The sequence below is a fragment of the Aspergillus brasiliensis genome (assembly GCF_001889945.1).
Source record: "Aspergillus brasiliensis CBS 101740 unplaced genomic scaffold ASPBRscaffold_3, whole genome shotgun sequence".
In the NCBI taxonomy this organism is placed as follows: domain Eukaryota; kingdom Fungi; phylum Ascomycota; class Eurotiomycetes; order Eurotiales; family Aspergillaceae; genus Aspergillus; species Aspergillus brasiliensis.
In genome coordinates this window covers 2,150,101-2,166,846 of record NW_027137444.1, presented here as the reverse complement: position 1 = coordinate 2,166,846, position 16,746 = coordinate 2,150,101, and the positions used below count along the sequence as shown (strand labels likewise).

Below are 16,746 nucleotides of genomic sequence, written 5' to 3'. Positions count from 1 at the left end.
CGCCGTCGTCGTGGATTGATGCTTACAATCCCGAGCGGGTGTTAACTATCTTTGCTTGTTCTGACTCTACGAGACGAACCCGAACTCCCTAACCCGTCGATTGTTTTCCATGCGCACTACTCGTCATTGGGCTGGTCCCTAATTTTACCCGTGCAGTTTGCGATCTGATAGGGTCTTACGACGTCGGCGCGTGCTGGAAAGAAGATCTGCCCTATCTATCTATCTCATTGAGTCTAAAGTTAAATCCATATGATTGATATCCCTTCACCACCTTCCCTCCTATTCTTATTATCGTCATTATCATTATCATTCCTACTTCCTGTGTTTATCATTGCATCAACGCTTCTCTGTTGAATATATAGGATCACCTTCGATCCGGCGATTGTTCTCTCCTTTTCTTTCCCACTTCTTGTCCACATAATTAAAGTGTTTGCTCTTTGCTGTTGGTCTCAAAAGAATCATCAAGATGGAACCTTCCTTTCCTAACGTGATGAACCAATCTGTGCCGCCGGAACGGACGGAGTTAGGGCCACCGCCCATGGTCATCCAACAGTACGCAAGGTATCCTCCGGCTCTGGAGCCTGGTTTACATAGCGCTTCATCCATAGGCAGTGCTCGCACTCACATAGCTCCCTCCAAATCTCCACCTCTCGCGCGCAAAGCTACACCGCGCAGTCTTCAGGCATCGCCAACCGGCCCACGGCAGATAGTGCCGCCTCCTCCACCTCCACCTCCACCAGCACCAGCAATGGTGGCGCACTCTGGACCTTCGATCTCGCCTCCAATGTACGATTCTATTCGTCCCCGGCCTCCACGAGAGTCGATGGACCAAACAGAATCCCGATCCCTGCCGTCTCGCGATCTGACTGATAGCTCCATTGATGATGCCTATATCATGTTCATCTTCTATTGCAATCCGAACGTCCCTCTGTCCGTGGATACCTCAGAGCTCCGCAAGAACTTTCGCTGCCCACCTCGAAGTGATGGCAAGAGTTTCAGTATATTTGCGTTGTGGGAGCTTATTCAAAAGCTAGACAGTAAGGAGCTAAAGACATGGATACAATTGGCGATCGAGCTGGGGGTAGAACCGCCGTCTCTGGAGAAGAAACAGAGTACCCAAAAGGTCCAACAGTATGCTGTTCGGCTCAAGGTTTGTCACTAATGTCAGTCTGGTCTTGATGTTTAGATGGGAGGCTGACCAAACACTAGCGCTGGATGCGCGCAATGCACGTTGATGCCTTCTTTGAATATTGTCTGGGTCACCCACACCCCTATTATACCCACCTTCCGCCTGCCAATGTGATCAGCGACAGTCGCGATGGAGTACCCCTGGAAGAAGATCTTGCGCTACGGGCCCTGGTTCCTCAATGGAGACCGAAAAGGGGGCGAAAGAGAGCCGAAGAAGAAAACGAAAGAGCGGCCATGGCGAAACGGCCCCATCTCGACCCAACAATGGGCGTTCTGCAGCCAGGGCCGTTCACAGGCCCTCCAGGATCATATCCACCAGGTGCGCTGCCATTCAGCACCTTTCCCGACGAAATGGGTTCGCACGATCCGTGGATGGGCAGCACACCTTCATTCCCACCGGAAGGGAGTTCTGAGCCTCCGTCACAGTCTAACCAGGATCTGCGGTGGCGACCTATTGAACGAGATGCGTCCCCAGGGGGTTATCCGCATTCTGCTATAGCACCCAGAAGCCAGCATGAGTCCGAAGTCTTCATCCAGCCCGCAGAGCCGCGCTCAGCGGTCACAGTGTCTTCTTCGGGGGAGAAGACGCGACCTAAACGGCGTCATGGCCCAGCAGTGTCATCTGCCTGGCCTAGCAACACCGGTAGTAATGGAAAGACCAGAGGCCGGCCACCAAATCGAGGGACTGTTTCTGGACCTTTCTCCTCGTTCCCAGTCAATCCAAATCGCACAGATCCATCCCATTTACCGGGTCCAGGGCTTCGGACCTCCCCTGCTATGCTTCTCGATCAGGACCCTACCAATCGATTCAGTCATTCCCCTTTCCAGCAGTCCCCTACGCCGTTCCAGTTCGGTCCCAAGCCAGATAGATTGCAGCTCCAAGTGCCGCCCCATCCCGGCACACCTGTCCGTCTTGCAACCCCTCCTACCCTGATGGTCAACGGTATTAACAATGCTCCTGGTTCAACTAAGATGGAGGGACAGGGCCCGCAGCGTAACGGTACCCTGGCTCCTCTAAACGATTTCATGAGCAATGTGGGCGTCACCAACCCATCTGCTTACGCAAATCGCAATAGCATACCACATGCGGATATCTCGTCCGATGACGTTGTACGTGTCCTGTCAAGCGAACTTCTGCGTGGAAGGACCACCGGTCGGTCTGCTCCCCTCAGCGCCGAAGAGGCTCGGGCTCTGGCCATGTCTGTAGTGTCCAGCTTAACCACTACCTATGCCAAGCTACCAGCCGGCTTGGCGGCGCTTATGTCCGCCTTGCATCTGGGACTTGGTCAGCAATTTGGCTATCCAGGGGTGACAGATAGCTTGATGACAGTAAATGTCGAGTCAGGGCCTGCTGTAACATCAGACACGCCGAGCACCGACGGGAGCCCCAACTTTGTGTACACCATCTCGCATGAGTACAAGCACGGACTTCGATTCTCGACCAAGGTCACGTACGGAGACCTCAGCATCAGCACTCCGACTCCGGACAATCACAAGCTGGAGCTTACGCCCCAGATAACCGAGGAACTTGACGTCAGCATTGCAGAAGCCGACAGCATGACAGATGCTGAATTCGAGGTGGATGCGGAGAATTCCACCCCCGAAGCAACGTGGAAACAACGATACCTCAAACTCCGAGCGCAGGTGCAGCGAAAGGAGCGAATGTTGTCGCAATATAAGCGAAAAATCCTCGAGTCTGTGATGGCAGACATATAGAGATGACTTGCGGCTCTGTGAGCACTGGTCGTTCACAAATAGAGACCCTTGGTCGTCTCCTAATCCCCTTCCACCCTCTTCCCCGACTTGTTGTGATACCCTATACAATATATTTCTATGTAAATTGTCCGAGATACTTACCTGGACACACTTATTCAACTTCTTTTCTTTGCTCTTGGTTGTCTGTCGGTTTGTCTGTTGGCTGGAGCCAAATGGCGCTCTCCTGCTGTTTGTTGGTTTCGGTTCGGTCTTCTTTACAGATACCCCTTGAGCGAACTTGTTCGATTTGCTTCACAGCCTGTAGGTAGTATAGAGTCTACTGATACCATCAATGTTTGAGTCCTATTTGCCATTAATCCTATGCAAGTCCTGAAACCTATCGAAGAATCAATAATTCGATATCCCTCGCGTATCACCCAAAGTAACGAACAAGCAAGCAAAAATCACAACGCACCCAAGCTCCGTCTGTCCTATTAGTGATCAACCAGTAACTTATCCTTCCTAAATTCAATCGCATATCCCAGCCAGCCAATCAACCAACCATAGAGAAAGTCAATATGGGGAAAAACAAAACAAAAGCAAAACCTCAAGCCTCATCCACCTCTACCACATCTTCCTCATCCTCCTCCTCGACATCCTCACTCTTAACCTTCACAACATCCTCTTCACCAAAATCCCCCTCACCCTCCATAGCCACCCTCATCTCCTCATCCTCCTCAGTCTCATCATCACCATCATCTTCAACATCTTCCTCCCTCTTAACCCGAACACCAGCATGCTGCTTCATCTGCATCAGACTCTCCGCCCTAGCAACAGCCATCTTCTTCAACCCCTTCGCTTTCTTCGACGCATCGCTGATCCCATCCGCCTTGCGCTTTCTGCTCTTGCTGGGCGTGGATGTAGTCGCGCTGTCTGCGCCGGCAGCACTATCAGTAGCAGTGGTGGTAGTGGGTCGTTTCTTGGCCGGCGTGTTGTTGGACGAGGCACTGGGGGTGGTGAGTGGGCCGCCTGAGGTATTGATCCCGTTGGACTTGAGGAGGCGTTCGTAGCGCTTTGCTCTGTTTGTTTTAAATATTCTTAGTATAACTGGTTCGTTTGTGGATTATTTGGGAGGTGTATATAGATCAAAGGGGTTTGGGGTTGAACGTACGCAGCAGCTTTGGTGACGATATTGCATTCTTCTGCGACGGCTGTGAAGTCGATCTGTTCATTGTCAGTTAGTGGGCTTGTTATGAGGGGGGATTTTCATTGTTTTGCATTGGAGAAGAGCAATGGCCTGTGATGGGTGGAATAGACGCACCTTGCCGCTGTTGGAGTGGCGGATACAGCTGAGCAGAAATTGAAGCTGCTCGTCCGGGGTGATGCGGGTGCCCTTGGAGGGGGTCGCGGTGGTGGACATGTTGAGCTGGGCTTACTTTTGCTCTCGAGTCAGATTATGCACGGGAGTCTGAGTTGATGTAGCTGAGGATCCTGTGCTTTCTTGTGATTATGGGCTCGGTAGAGTGCCAGGGAAGTTGATCGGTCGATCGATTGGGAATGTATGGAAGGTGGGAAGAGTGATCAGAGTAGGAGAGAGCGAGAAAGTAAGAGAAAGGAAGAAGGATGACAGAAGAAAGAGGAGGAGGAGAAGGAGAAGAAGAAGGTGTGAGGGCAGTAACACTGACACGAAGTGAGGGCCGAGGGGATGTTGCCGATGGAGTCACTGCTAGCGGAGCCGTGAGTTCTTGTGAATGAGTGTGAACATGGACTCGGTTGTCTCACGTTGGGAGGTGAAGCAGTGAAGGATCTCTAGAAAACAGTGATATGATACCAGACAACGGCTCGTGTGAAGAGCTACGACGGAGTGGACATGCATGTTACTAGGCTAATTCTCCCATTCAGCAAATATCTAGTGCTCTAAGGCTACAAAGCCCATCCCAACCACCCCAGTTGTTCACTATCTGCTGAGCCAGAATTAGACACTATTAAAGGAAACTTCCCAACGCCAGTAATAACGCAAGCCCTGCAAAGGATAGGAAATACAAAGCATGAACCGCGAGTTCTTCCTGATAGTCATCCTGATAAAGCATTTGCGCTGAACGGACCCTCCATGACAATGTAGACCAAAGCAAGACACCAAAGGAGCATACGATATTGTCTTAGTTATTTGGTTTCCATCTGAGCACTGAGTAGAATCGCGAACAGAAGCTCAGGCTGAAGCGCTCTCCATGCCACCACTCGAGGTATTGTCTTCCACGGGAGTATCCGCACCCTCCTCCTTCACCACAGTAGACGACTTGGCTCCGCGCTTGCGACCCTTGGACTCAGCCTTGAGCAGACCAGTGGCAGGAATGGGCTTAGAGCTAGCCTTCGCTCCCTTACGCGCGGCGACCTTTTTACCCTTGGGCTTGGTGGTAGCAGGCACGTCGAGGTCAGATTCTCCCTCGACACCATCCCCGGCCTCGGTGGTACCAGTAGCTTTATCATTCTTGTCTCCATTGGCGCTTGCGCTCTTGAGTACGCCAGAGCCGGATGTGGCCTCAAGATTGACCATGCCGTAGCGCTTTCGGAGGGCACGGAAACGGTTGCCGACTGAAGCGACATTGCTGTAACCAAGCATGTCTCCAACCTTGGTGAGATCGATCTAAAGAGGAGAAGTGTTTATTAGTAGAGCCGGTATGTGCAGCGAGATATTGTATTACCTGCTTGTCATCGCCCATGCATCGCAGACAGGCAAGGAAGAACCGCGCGTCTGCATCCGAAATATCCTGACCGGTGTTATTGGACTTCGCGGTCTTTGATTTAGTGGTCGTATCCATGGTGAAGTTTGAAGTTTTCAGTTGTCTAGATGACAGAGGGTGAAGAAGTTGCAAGTATGGTGACAAGTCAGTCATGAGATGTGAGTACGAGTGGAAGGGTTACTTGTCGAGACGAGAGGTGATGAAAATGAAACGCGTAAGTGGTGAAGGGCAGAGAAAAGCGAGACGTTGAGCCACAAGGCCCCACTAAATCAACGCGACAAGATGTGAGAGTCTTCACAGAGTAGCTTGTTGCTGTTCCGGTTCGTTGGTAAGACCAACTTCTGGTCAGCTCTCTCGATGTAGCTTAAGTGATCCTTTTGTGGTAAACTAACGGAGAAGTGAAGCCAGTATCGACGTGCTGTGCACCCATCAATTATAAACTATCACATAACTTGAAGGAAGACTTCATAAGCAAAAGCAATCTCAGATTTCTGCTACTAGAACAGTTTTAGCTAAGTGACACTAGTCCTTGTGGGCGTTTGTTGAAGCCAGGAACAAACTTCCAGAAAGCCCGCTTCCAATACCAGCAAGGACTGAGTTCTACCTGCCAGTACCTACCTCAGTTGCAGAATCCAGGATCTTGAAATATGTCTGTCAGTCCTCAATGACAGTAATATCCAGCTTCCTTTCCGATACTTCCTCCTTGATTTCCCTATCCACACTCTTACCCTTGTCGACTGGTTCTGCTTCGACCTCGTCCAGTTTCTCCTCCTCCTCTTCTGGCTCGAACTTCGAGGTCTCCCAGCCAAAAGAGCTCATAGCCGATGGCAAGTACTGCTGTCCGTTGTACTGCTGCCCGTAGTACTGCTGCTGAAAGCTACCTGTATATTCCGTCGGCATGTACATGGAATACTCATCCATACTGTATCTCTGCGGGTAATAGAATGCCCACGGATGCCCCATAGGGGTAAAAAACGATCCCGGATGCATGGCAGGGGGAGCGAGAGGATATTCTGACATAGAAGGCATTATCTCATTGTAACTCTCTTCTTTTGTTTCTTCTTTTATCTCCTCCTTGATGGGGACCAGGGGTTCAAAGTCAGGGTAAGAAGTCGCCGGCGCAGTTGTGGCTTGTGCCCTACTGGAGCTCGCCCTGGCTGCCCTTTTGGCCTCCGCTCTCTTGGTACGCACCCCTCGCTGGCTAGATCCTTGGTTCTCCAATTGGGCTCTGAGCCTTGAGTATCGCATCCTTGCAGCATGCCCACTAGGAATATTCAGCTGCGAGGCAACTGAGGCCCAGTCTATCTGCTCAGAAGTCAGCTACTACCACTGCCTTCCAGATGTTCATTCACACACCGATCTCAAATCCATCTGTTTCAAAATGGTATACAAAAACTTTACAGTCGGTCCCTCAGCTGGCAAGGCAGTCTTGGTACGTCTCGGGTTGGACACGGTGGACGTAGCCGATGATGGGTTGGTTGGAGATGCAGAGTCATTATCGGCATGATGATTCATGGATAGGTCTGGTTTCATAATAACTGCTATTCCAGAGACACTCTTGTTAGAAAAAAAAAACCTCAGAAGGGGGTGGGTCAAGAAGGGATATACTAGAAGCTTTGATCTTGACAGGGGAATTTGTAGGAGTTGGGCTCCGGCTTCCCATCACCTCGAGCAATTCAGATTTATATGGATGATAGGTGACCTCCTGTGCAAGCAAAATGGAATATGGAGTGCTCACAGTGTGGTAGAGGGTATGGAGATGAAAGATGGAAGAGGGTTGAACATGAATCTGGATGTGATACTTATAGGCCTCTTTCCAGTCCCGGTAACTTTCAGCACCACCTCCGTGAATTGAATACAGGTACTGTATTCATGTCTGCTGCGGGTGCTCCACTTGGTTTCAGACATTGATAGGATATGACCGGCAGCTAAGCATTGGCTCCCTGTCAATGCCCAGAGCCCTGTTCCTGTGAATGTCTTTGAAGATCGAGCTTGATTGGTGCTACTGACCCGTGCACGTATACTAGCTGATTGACTAGCTGTCACAGTGATTTGCAGTTTCACTTTGCTCACCAGGAAAACAAAGAAAACATTGGATCTAGAAGCAATTTGGGTAATTGGTGCTGCAAAACAGGATATACTAGGTAGGCTGTACCTGTTTGCAAATACAGCTTGGCTCTTGAGTCCATAGTAGTACTTTCTACTCAGAGTATGCTTGGAGTACCAACTAGTACTACTGTTCACTAAAAAAGCAAGGTTTTTGAGAAATGAGACTCTTTGGTTTGCAATATGCATTGAGTGCGTATATCCCATGTCCTATGATGTACTGTTACATACTACTAGTACTCAAGTAATTACTTGGTAGAGAAAATTGGCAGAATATATACTAATTCACAGTACACCAGTCAAGGACTATATCGTGTGAAAGCTAGGTAATGTCCTATATATAGTTCTAGTTTGGCCCTGACAATTTCAATTGACAGTCCTGCTTCAGAGTACTATCATAATGTTGTTCTTCTGCCGTTTCCAGGCAATCCATACTTGATTGTGTATAGTAGGGCAATCATGAGGCTTAAGTAGTTAATGTAGCCACAGATAGTGGCAGGACAAGTTCCCAAAATGGTAAATAATAATAATAATAATAATAAATTCTGAAATCGTACTTCTGTCTGTAATATAAAGTGGATAGTCTAATTTTACCTGAAGCACCAATCACCCAAAGTGGTTAGCCAGTACTGATATTCCATGTTATCGTTATACTTCAGTCATGGAGAATGCCGTGGTTCCTTTCATCTACATGGCTCTCTCCGCGGTAACTATCTCAATATGAGAGAAACCGTCAAGAACACGGTTATTCCCACTAATGTCCATTTCAGATGGTGAATGCTCCCCGGAAGGATTCACACACATAGCTGGTGTAATTGTTGCCTGTGCCGACCTGTTCTTCTACTGTGTATTCCATCGTGGATCTCCAATCTCAGCGATGATGTCGACAGTGGGTCCTGACTAATCCCACCACCACATTGCCCCTCTCGGCATACAAGTTGCAGATATTCTGCTTCGGTATATCAATTCTCTTCATAGAGATCATCAAGTGAACAACATGTCCTTGGTCGCAATAGGTGCATGCTATCTGGATACTATCCTAACGTTGGTTGGCGCCCTTTGTTCTTAGCTACTACTATCTCAGTATCTCATTTTTCGTATCAGAACCCCCCACTACCCAGGAGAAGATGATAAGCTACGAGCTTCCAGTATCTCCCATCGGCGGGGAGGTAACTGTCCAAACTCTTTGGAAGTCTTGAAGCAGTTGACAGCAAACAACCCCTCAACTGCCGACGTCTCCCTGAACCTTATTGCTGTCCTGCCTGCGAGGACATCTACTGCTTCCCAAGAGATTCAGTCAGCATTCAAACCGCACGTTGACCTGTCTCATTGTATCTTTCGAGAGGCCTACAATGAGCCTGCATCGAGTTACATCATTAAAAGTGAATCGTCTGGCAGTCGGACCATTGTCAACTACAGTGAACTACCTGAGATGACGGTAGACGAGTTTACCCAGATTGCAGGCCAGCTCACCAACCCATCCTGGTTCCACTTTGAGGTTTGCCGCGATACTACCTCCACCTATAATGTGTCCTCCAGGTGCTAATGACTCTTTTTCAGGGTCGGATACCTGATGTGACTCTATCATGTATCCGACACCTCCGTCAGCAGTACCCATCTGCGACTATCAGCGTCGAGGTTGAGAAGCCTGGGCGCGAGGGTCTACAGAACCTAGCAGAGGAAGCTGATGTAGTATTTTACTCGAAGAGCTGGGCTCAAGTAAGGTTCCTTGGACAACGATCTTACATGTGTCTCTCTGACCCCTGACTCGCAGGGAAACGGATATCAGACTGCTGAAGAATGTGTTCAGAAACAATCAACACTAACACGAAAAGCGTATGAATATTGCCGTGTCTTACGAGTCGAAGTTACGTGTGCTGATTCTACCAGGTCGTTGCTGTGCTGCACTTGGGGCCAAGGCGGTGCTGTGGCGTTAGAGACCAAGACACAGAGTCTGGTTCAAAGCCCTGCATATTCTGCAGCAAACTTCAGAGTCATCGAGTAAGTCCGCACATTTATTTATTTCTATCCCTCCCTTGCCCTCGGTGATTGGTTATGTCACCTCCAGTGATTTCTACATTATAGCGATCCCTCTAACATTAGAACAGTCCAATTGGCGCAGGTGATACTTTTATAGCCGGCATGCTGTATGCACTAATTTGCCGAGGAAATGAATGGAGCCTTTCGCAGAAACTGGGCTTTGCGAATCGGCTTGCGGGTATGAAGGTCTCCCAAGAAGGATTCTCGGGCCTTAACAGAGCTTTGGAGGGTTTTACTTAGGGTTATTTTGTATTATTCATGCAAACAGCGACTTGCACAACGCAAATAAATACTAGTCAGAGAAAATAGGTTATGGTGGGCTCCAGAGAGGGAGAGCAATATTTATGACTAGTGCTTCGATCATGCAGTTGTCGAGAAGGTTATAAATCACGTAAAGCTGCAAACTGGGACTTTTAGAGCACATCACGCCTATTGTAGTCGAGATATCATAGGCTCAAAATATGATAATATGATTGTCATGAGCGCACGTGATATAGATCTAGATTCAACTACAGATAAAAATATCACGTGATGGGCTAACTACGAATGTGGAAAGCGGTCACAGCCAAAAATTATTCTGCCCGCAGCTTTTTCTAAATTTGCGGGCGATCAACAGAATTGGAGTCTCCATATCACTACAACCCAATTCACCATGGCATCCGTTTACAAGACTATTTCGAAAAAGGCAGCTCGTCAGCTCGCCAGGGAGGAGGAGCTCGATGAGGAGGATATCGAGATGGAGGAACTTCTCGACAACGCCGACGACACCACCGACAGCGAAAGCGATGAAGAAACTACGACCGAATCGGCCAAGAAGCAGCTCGCTGCAGGATTTATGCCCAAGACTCGTGTACTGATGCTGACCTCTCGAGGTGTGACATACCGGTATGTTTGATCCTTCTAGCGTTATAATATACTATCGAGCGCGAATGCAATGCTGATAATTTCTGTTTACTGCAGCCATCGACACCTGCTCGCAGACCTTGCGTCTCTGCTCCCTCACACTCACAAGGAAAGCAAACTTGACACCAAGAAGAAGACCGCTGGATACAACCTGCTCCTCAACTCTCTCGCCGACCTCCACTCCTGCAATGTGATTTTCTTCCTCGAGGCTCGTAAGCAGGGTCAGGATTTGTACCTTTGGCTTGCTCGCCCTCCCAACGGACCGACGATCAAGTTCCACGTTGCCAACCTGCACACGATGGCCGAATTGAATGCTGGATTCAGCGGTAACTGCCTCAAGGGTGGTCGTGGTATTGTGGTTTTCGATCGCTCTTTCGACGAACAGGGTCCGCTCATGAGCCAACCCGGCAACGAATACCGGGGTCTGATCAGAGAGATGCTGCGCGGTGTTTTCTGTGTCCCTAAGCGTGGTGTCAAGGGTATGAAGCCGTTCATTGACCGTATCATTGGTATCTTTGGTGTGGATGGCAAGATCTGGATCCGAGTCTACGAGATCCGCGAGTCTGAGCCCGGAAAGAAGTCTGAGGATGGTGCAGATGCCAAGCCCGCTCCCAAGAGCAAGGACGGTCAGCCGGAGGTTTCTCTGGTCGAGATCGGCCCCCGCTTTGTCCTTACGCCTATTGTCATCTTGGAGGGCAGCTTTGGCGGTCCTGTCATCTATGAGAACAAGGAGTACGTGAGCCCCAACCAGGTCCGCCGCGAGGTCCGTATGAGCAAGGCGGCTCGCTACGCCAAGCGCAGAGATGTGCAGACCGACCGGTTCGCGAAACGGTCGGGCCTGGGATTGGGAGAAGGCGAGAGGAAGCCGGATGCGCTCGACACAAGGCAACTGTTCAAGTGATGGATTCCCGTTTTGTTGGTTCTTTCTGTTGTTTTACGCCCTATTAGACTTGATATCCTCAAGGGATGTATATGTATTGATGCGAGGGGTACATGCATGGTCCTGCTGGCGTCTGGTGTGAAATAATAATAAAAGTTTTGATGCTACGGTTCACTACTATCCTGATCTTATGGATCTAATTGTAGAACAAACAATCTTCTGAGTACTGCTGGGTGGATTGAGATTGTTGCTATGGTCTACTCGGTGATCGGTAATCGGGTACCGTCAGTCTTCCAGCTCCCCAAGTAGTGGTGGGATTTGCAGCAAGGGAGGTTGCAAGCTACTGCGCTGTATGTTCTCGAGCTATATGTCGCATTCCAATTTAGAGTAACTGATAGAGGCAATGAGCCATGGGTGCATCTGCGGAGGAGCGTCGGCCTGGCTGGAAGGCGGAATGATGAAGGGATCCTGTCAAGTGACTTAGCGGCGGGTCTCCCTTTGCCTGCCCCGGATTTCCTCAGCGCAACTGCACCCTTTCGCTCGTCATCATGGCACCCCTTTCGCAATACAGCTTTGGGTGGTTGCTAGGTGCTCATGCACCTTCTTCCACAATGGCCTCCACTGTGTCTTGCATTCACTGTATTCTGATCACCCCCAAGGGCGGGGTCGCGACCTAGAGCTAGATCGTGATCGCGACGGCGTTGACTCACTACAGCGCTGAGGCTACCCCTCTCCCAATTGAACCGTATCCTTCTCTTCATACCTTTTGACCTAGAATAACCGTACTAGGTACGTGTGGCTGCCCAATAAGGCCTCTTGGTGTATTCACTGACGTCTCTAGATCCCTCTAACCATTGAACCATGTCTTTCCATCAATTGGCCACGGAGCTATTGCTCCATATATTTCGCTCATGCGATTCTGTCACCGATGTTATGAACCTTGCAATGACCTGCCGGCGACTCCATACCGTGTTTCACAGATCCAATAAGCTACAAATCCTCGTTGATGTTGCGGAGTCTGAGTTCGGTCCTCTGGATGATATCATCCAGATCGTCACGCAGAATACCAGCCAACGTGCCCACCTATTTCGTACCGCGCCTATAACAAACTCCCTCCTTAAACAAATAGTACAGATCGGACACGTCGCCCAGAAGTGGGAAACTATATACCCAGTCAAGAAATGGAAGACTGATTTTGAGAACCGTCGGTCGCTGGAAGATGATGAGCGGTTCCGTCTCCGGCGTGCAATCTATCGTCTTTGGCTGTATCACCGAGCCTTTCACACAGAGGCTTATAGTCGCTTTAGTCGCACCCTCCCACACATCGTTTCCGAGCGTGCACAGCTTTTGCACAACTGGTCCACGGCCGAGCTGGCTGAGATTGAGGATGTGCGCTTGATCATCGGTGATATCGTGCAGAACCACATTTGTCCCAGCAACGGCACCATTCAGCGCAAGTTCCGGAAACGATACCCTGAAAGTAACCATCAATTGACGTTCAACATACATCTGAATTACCCTACGAGCAGTAGTCCCGCTGGTGCACCTAGTCTGTTTGAGAAGGACCTCAATTCCGCTGAGCAGTATTTCCACACCGCGCACCCTAGCAACTTCACTGAATCTCCCGCTAAATATAAATCGCGGTTCCGGAACGATTACTTCCATGACCCTGGTTCTGAAGGTTGGGGTGATGAGATCCCACACTACTATGTTGTGCAGGACATGCTGAAACTTGATCCCGGCCAGGTGATCTGGCTACGCGAGCATGCACCTCTTAAGGAACAGGTGGAGACTTATGTACGCTCCTTTGGGGACTGGTTCCGCGACAATGGCGAAACGTTTGGCGACACGCTGGAATGGGTGATGAAAGAGCGTGGGGATGATATCGATGAGTTTCGAGCAGCTATTGCAGACCGGGATATTGGGGTGGTGCGGGACTGATTTGATGCCATGATGTTTGTTTGCTGTCATATTGTGTAGCATCAATAACTGTAGGAAGCATATTAGTATCACGTAGTTGATGAATGTGAAGTATCTGCTGTGCAATGAACTATCCCTTCTCCTGTGTGACCATTAATCAATTTAGACTCTACAGTTACTCTGCATCGATCAATCAACCTTAATCAATATCCTGTGCCTGACATACACAGGAATCTGGTGAGCAAGTCGACAATCGATGGTATACGATGCATGTCAAGCAAGAAACTGACTGGCTGCCATCTACATAGTAGTCAAGTATCCATTCTGGTCCATCATTTCCCTTCTGACATTCGAGCCTACATAGTACATACAGACAATACAGAAGGCATGATCGCTACTCTAATGAGAATAGCATACCTGCAGCCCCTAAAGCAGCCCCCTTATTCATATGTCTACCTCAAAAAGATGATTGATTATCCATCACCCACGTGTCCAGACCCAGAGCTTGAGAGTAATGTAGCTAGTTAGTAGCTAACTAGCTGTCAAACGGAACTCTATTCCGTTAATCAATCACTAATAACTAACCACTGTATTGTCTATCCCTGCTAGTTATAGGCATTACCTCCTCATCCCATATCCCTTAAATATAGGCCAACCTATAATACACTTATGCCATGTTCCTATGCATAGCACAAGATGAATAGCTAGCTAGCTAACTAAGTAATCTAGCCCCCAACTCGCCAAAAAAGCAACGGAGTAAAAGGAACCCCTTGAAATCTTAGATAGCTACTAGATAGTCGCCTGACACAACGTCCCCCCAAAATCAATGACCGACTTTTCCCCCTGATCAACCCAGTCTAAACCAGACGGGGAATAAAATCAGCCGCGGCGGCTAACAGTGGGTGTGGGTTAGGAGGGAGTGGAGACTCTTCCAATGTGAAGGGGAGCAGCTTGAAACCACTGGCAGAAACCGAGGCGGTTGGTTGGCTTAGTTGGGCGGTCATACCTAAGTAATCTGTTGTGGTGTGGTGTGGTGTGCTACTAGGGGGGTTGGGTTGGGGTTATGGTGCTGGCAAGGTGGTGGCTGTAAGTACATAATTATCTACTCTGTAGTATTTGTCTGCATACTGGATTATGGCTAAGGGAGTACCGCGTGTGTAGCGATGAGAAAGAGAGGTAAGAGAAAGTAGCTGTGGAGCTTCCGGGTCAAAAGTGGGCCGGGGGCAGATGCCCGCATGGGGTTGGCGAATTATTAATGGCTAGTAACGGGCAAACCAACGGGCGTCGGGCCCCATCCGAGGCGGCCAGAAGGGACGATTAGTTACTTGCTTGCTTGTTGCTCTTACTGGGGCACTTTTTGATTTTCTTCCTTTTTTCTTTTCTTCTTTTATTGCAATTATAGGGTGAATGATCTTAGCAAATAACACTGTGCATACCGAACAGACAATCCTGTAATAGAGCCACGGAGAAGACGCCGAGGGGAAAGTGGGAAAGAGAACAACATTCGTTAAACCAAACAGGAAATTTGGGTTTCCGTCATTAGGCAGACATCATAGGGGGGGGGGGGGGGGGGGTAAAAGTGGTAAGACGTTATTCAGATCAATTTCTCATCAGGTTAGAAATATAGGGATGAAAACGGTGGAAAAAGGGGAAATTTCACAAGAAAGGGGAGCAAAAAAAAGAGAAAGAGGAAACCGATAAAGGGAAACAGAAGATATCAAGGCAAAGCGAACAAGGTGTCGGGAGAATGTGATGTCCAATAAACACCGCCGTACAATGTCCATGACCCCAAGTGCCATTCCTAACAACATCCCTCTTGTGTATCATCTCCAGGAGGCTAAGTAACAGACAAAAAGAGAGTTCAAGACCGTTCAATTATCACATCACAAAAATAAAAAGTCGTTGCGGTTGACGTGTCACACATTCCCCGATCTCGTGGCCCCTTAACAGCATCCCTGCTTGGTCTTTGGGTCCTCCGACTCGTCGATCCGCACCATGTCGCGGCGGTCGCCCAGAACGGTCTGGCCGGCATCACCGCCATCCAGAGCCTTGCTGGAGACGATACGGTAGATTTCTGAAAGTAACAAGAACGTCAGCATGACGAAGTTCGTCTGGAAAACTATAATCGGTATTCGGAGGCAAGTCTAACCTGTGAGGATGTTCTGGAAAGCAAGCTCGACGTTGCTGGCATCAAGGGCAGACGTCTCGATGAAAGAAAGGTTGTTCTCGCCTAGTAGCCAGTTAGCATGCCAGCACATTCAAAACTGAAAGGGCTGCTTTCAGCGAAGGTTGCAACATACTTGCAAATTGCTTGGCCTCTTCCGTGGGCACAGCCCGCAGGTGCCTCAAATCACTCTTGTTACCGACCAACATGATGACAATGTTGGAGTCGGCATGATCGCGGAGTTCCTTCAACCACCGGTTGACATTGTCGTAGGTCTGGTGCTTACTGATATCGTAGACGAGAAGAGCACCGACCGCACCCCGATAGTAAGCGGAGGTGATGGCACGGTAACGTTCCTGACCAGCAGTATCCCAAATCTGAGCCTTGATCGTCTTGGAATCGACCTGGATCGAGCGGGTAGCGAACTCGACACCGATGGTGGACTTGGAGTCCAGGTTGAATTCGTTACGGGTGAAACGACTCAAAAGGTTGGACTTTCCAACACCAGAGTCTCCAATCAGGACAACTGTTCAGAACAAAGCGACGTTGGTTAGCCGTGAATCGCGGAAACGCAACCGACAATAGAGGCGACAGGATCGAGCGGCGACTGTGCGGAGACGGGGAGTGGCAACTTTACCTTTGAAGAGGAACTACCAAATAACCCGTTAGTTATACCGTTGCTTGGCAAGGGGTGTGAACGAGAGAAAGAGGATACTCACATCGTACTCGTCGTTAGCCATGAGGGGTGGTTTGCGAGAGCTCGCTTAACTTTGTTACACGTAAGATCTAAAGGACTGGGAAGTCGTGCTGGGGGGGGAAAGGTTGGAGGCTCTTGAAAGGAAATCCGGCAATAGAGTGAGTCTGACTTTCTAGGAGGAGGGGCGCGACGTCGTCAGCTTTCAGGACCACGATTCGAGGGGCAGAGGCACTCGGGGGCAGCGAGGACAAGGGATGTTTAAAAGTAACCGACGGGAGGCGGAACGGAGGAACTTACCGATGAGTGTAGGGGAGGCAGGCACCGGGGCAGGGAGATTAGGAGGTTATCCAGACTGACTTTCTCCCTACGGATTCCCGTCCGTCGTTCGCAGTGCCGAGTGCACTGTCGCCCC

The 16,746-nt window shown here is 49.4% G+C and overlaps 7 protein-coding genes across 7 annotated transcripts; 3 read left to right on the top strand and 4 right to left on the bottom strand.

Annotated features, from left to right (window-relative positions):
* Positions 1–466: 466 nt before the first annotated feature.
* abp2 (putative ARS binding protein Abp2) lies at positions 467–2,904 on the top strand (the record flags this gene model as incomplete). Its single annotated transcript, XM_067617227.1, has 2 exons — positions 467–1,150; positions 1,210–2,904. 2 exons carry the CDS (start codon positions 467–469, stop codon positions 2,902–2,904), a joined length of 2,379 nt encoding a protein of 792 aa, XP_067482135.1.
* A 151-nt stretch (positions 2,905–3,055) lies between these two features.
* ASPBRDRAFT_52874 (uncharacterized protein) lies at positions 3,056–4,303 on the bottom strand (the record flags this gene model as incomplete). Its single annotated transcript, XM_067626964.1, has 4 exons — positions 3,056–3,202; positions 3,506–3,962; positions 4,055–4,107; positions 4,205–4,303. 4 exons carry the CDS (start codon positions 4,301–4,303, stop codon positions 3,056–3,058), a joined length of 756 nt encoding a protein of 251 aa, XP_067482134.1.
* A 789-nt stretch (positions 4,304–5,092) lies between these two features.
* On the bottom strand, positions 5,093–5,702 carry ASPBRDRAFT_52873 (uncharacterized protein; the record flags this gene model as incomplete). Its single annotated transcript, XM_067626963.1, has 2 exons — positions 5,093–5,527; positions 5,586–5,702. The coding sequence occupies 2 exons, from the start codon at positions 5,700–5,702 to the stop codon at positions 5,093–5,095; spliced, it is 552 nt and encodes a 183-aa protein (XP_067482133.1).
* A 492-nt stretch (positions 5,703–6,194) lies between these two features.
* ASPBRDRAFT_668609 (uncharacterized protein) lies at positions 6,195–7,287 on the bottom strand (the record flags this gene model as incomplete). The annotated part of the gene is made up of 3 exons (XM_067628800.1): positions 6,195–6,929; positions 6,981–7,162; positions 7,233–7,287. 3 exons carry the CDS (start codon positions 7,285–7,287, stop codon positions 6,279–6,281), a joined length of 888 nt encoding a protein of 295 aa, XP_067482132.1. The 3' UTR covers positions 6,195–6,278.
* Positions 7,288–8,727: 1,440 nt separating this feature from the next.
* On the top strand, positions 8,728–10,178 carry ASPBRDRAFT_204951 (ketohexokinase; the record flags this gene model as incomplete). The annotated part of the gene is made up of 6 exons (XM_067621722.1): positions 8,728–8,774; positions 8,835–9,228; positions 9,291–9,449; positions 9,505–9,566; positions 9,621–9,731; positions 9,839–10,178. The coding sequence occupies 6 exons, from the start codon at positions 8,728–8,730 to the stop codon at positions 10,008–10,010; spliced, it is 945 nt and encodes a 314-aa protein (XP_067482131.1). The 3' UTR covers positions 10,011–10,178.
* A 205-nt stretch (positions 10,179–10,383) lies between these two features.
* ASPBRDRAFT_73141 (uncharacterized protein) lies at positions 10,384–13,494 on the top strand (the record flags this gene model as incomplete). Its single annotated transcript, XM_067629201.1, has 5 exons — positions 10,384–10,655; positions 10,731–11,570; positions 12,038–12,218; positions 12,442–12,606; positions 12,889–13,494. The coding sequence occupies exons 1-5, from the start codon at positions 10,423–10,425 to the stop codon at positions 13,492–13,494; spliced, it is 2,025 nt and encodes a 674-aa protein (XP_067482130.1). The 5' UTR covers positions 10,384–10,422.
* Positions 13,495–15,084: 1,590 nt separating this feature from the next.
* ASPBRDRAFT_40114 (Rab family GTPase) lies at positions 15,085–16,454 on the bottom strand. Its single transcript, XM_067624280.1, has 5 exons — positions 16,357–16,454; positions 16,275–16,287; positions 15,774–16,163; positions 15,623–15,703; positions 15,085–15,547 (listed from the first exon to the last, which is right to left on the bottom strand). Exons 1-5 carry the CDS (start codon positions 16,375–16,377, stop codon positions 15,417–15,419), a joined length of 636 nt encoding a protein of 211 aa, XP_067482129.1. The 5' UTR covers positions 16,378–16,454; the 3' UTR covers positions 15,085–15,416.
* Between the last annotated feature and the right edge of the window lie 292 nt (positions 16,455–16,746).

What these genes read in the sequence shown, in the direction of transcription:
- ASPBRDRAFT_40114 (XM_067624280.1), bottom strand. Translation starts at nt 16,377, where the DNA reads ATGGCTAACGACGAGTACGAT. An exon ending in AGAGGCCAAGCAATTTGCAA is followed by an intron (nt 15,704 to 15,773) that starts GTATGTTGCAAC and finishes ACTGGCTACTAG; the next exon opens with GCGAGAACAACCTTTCTTTC. An exon ending in TTTCCAGAACATCCTCACAG is followed by an intron (nt 15,548 to 15,622) that starts GTTAGACTTGCC and finishes TGTTACTTTCAG; the next exon opens with AAATCTACCGTATCGTCTCC.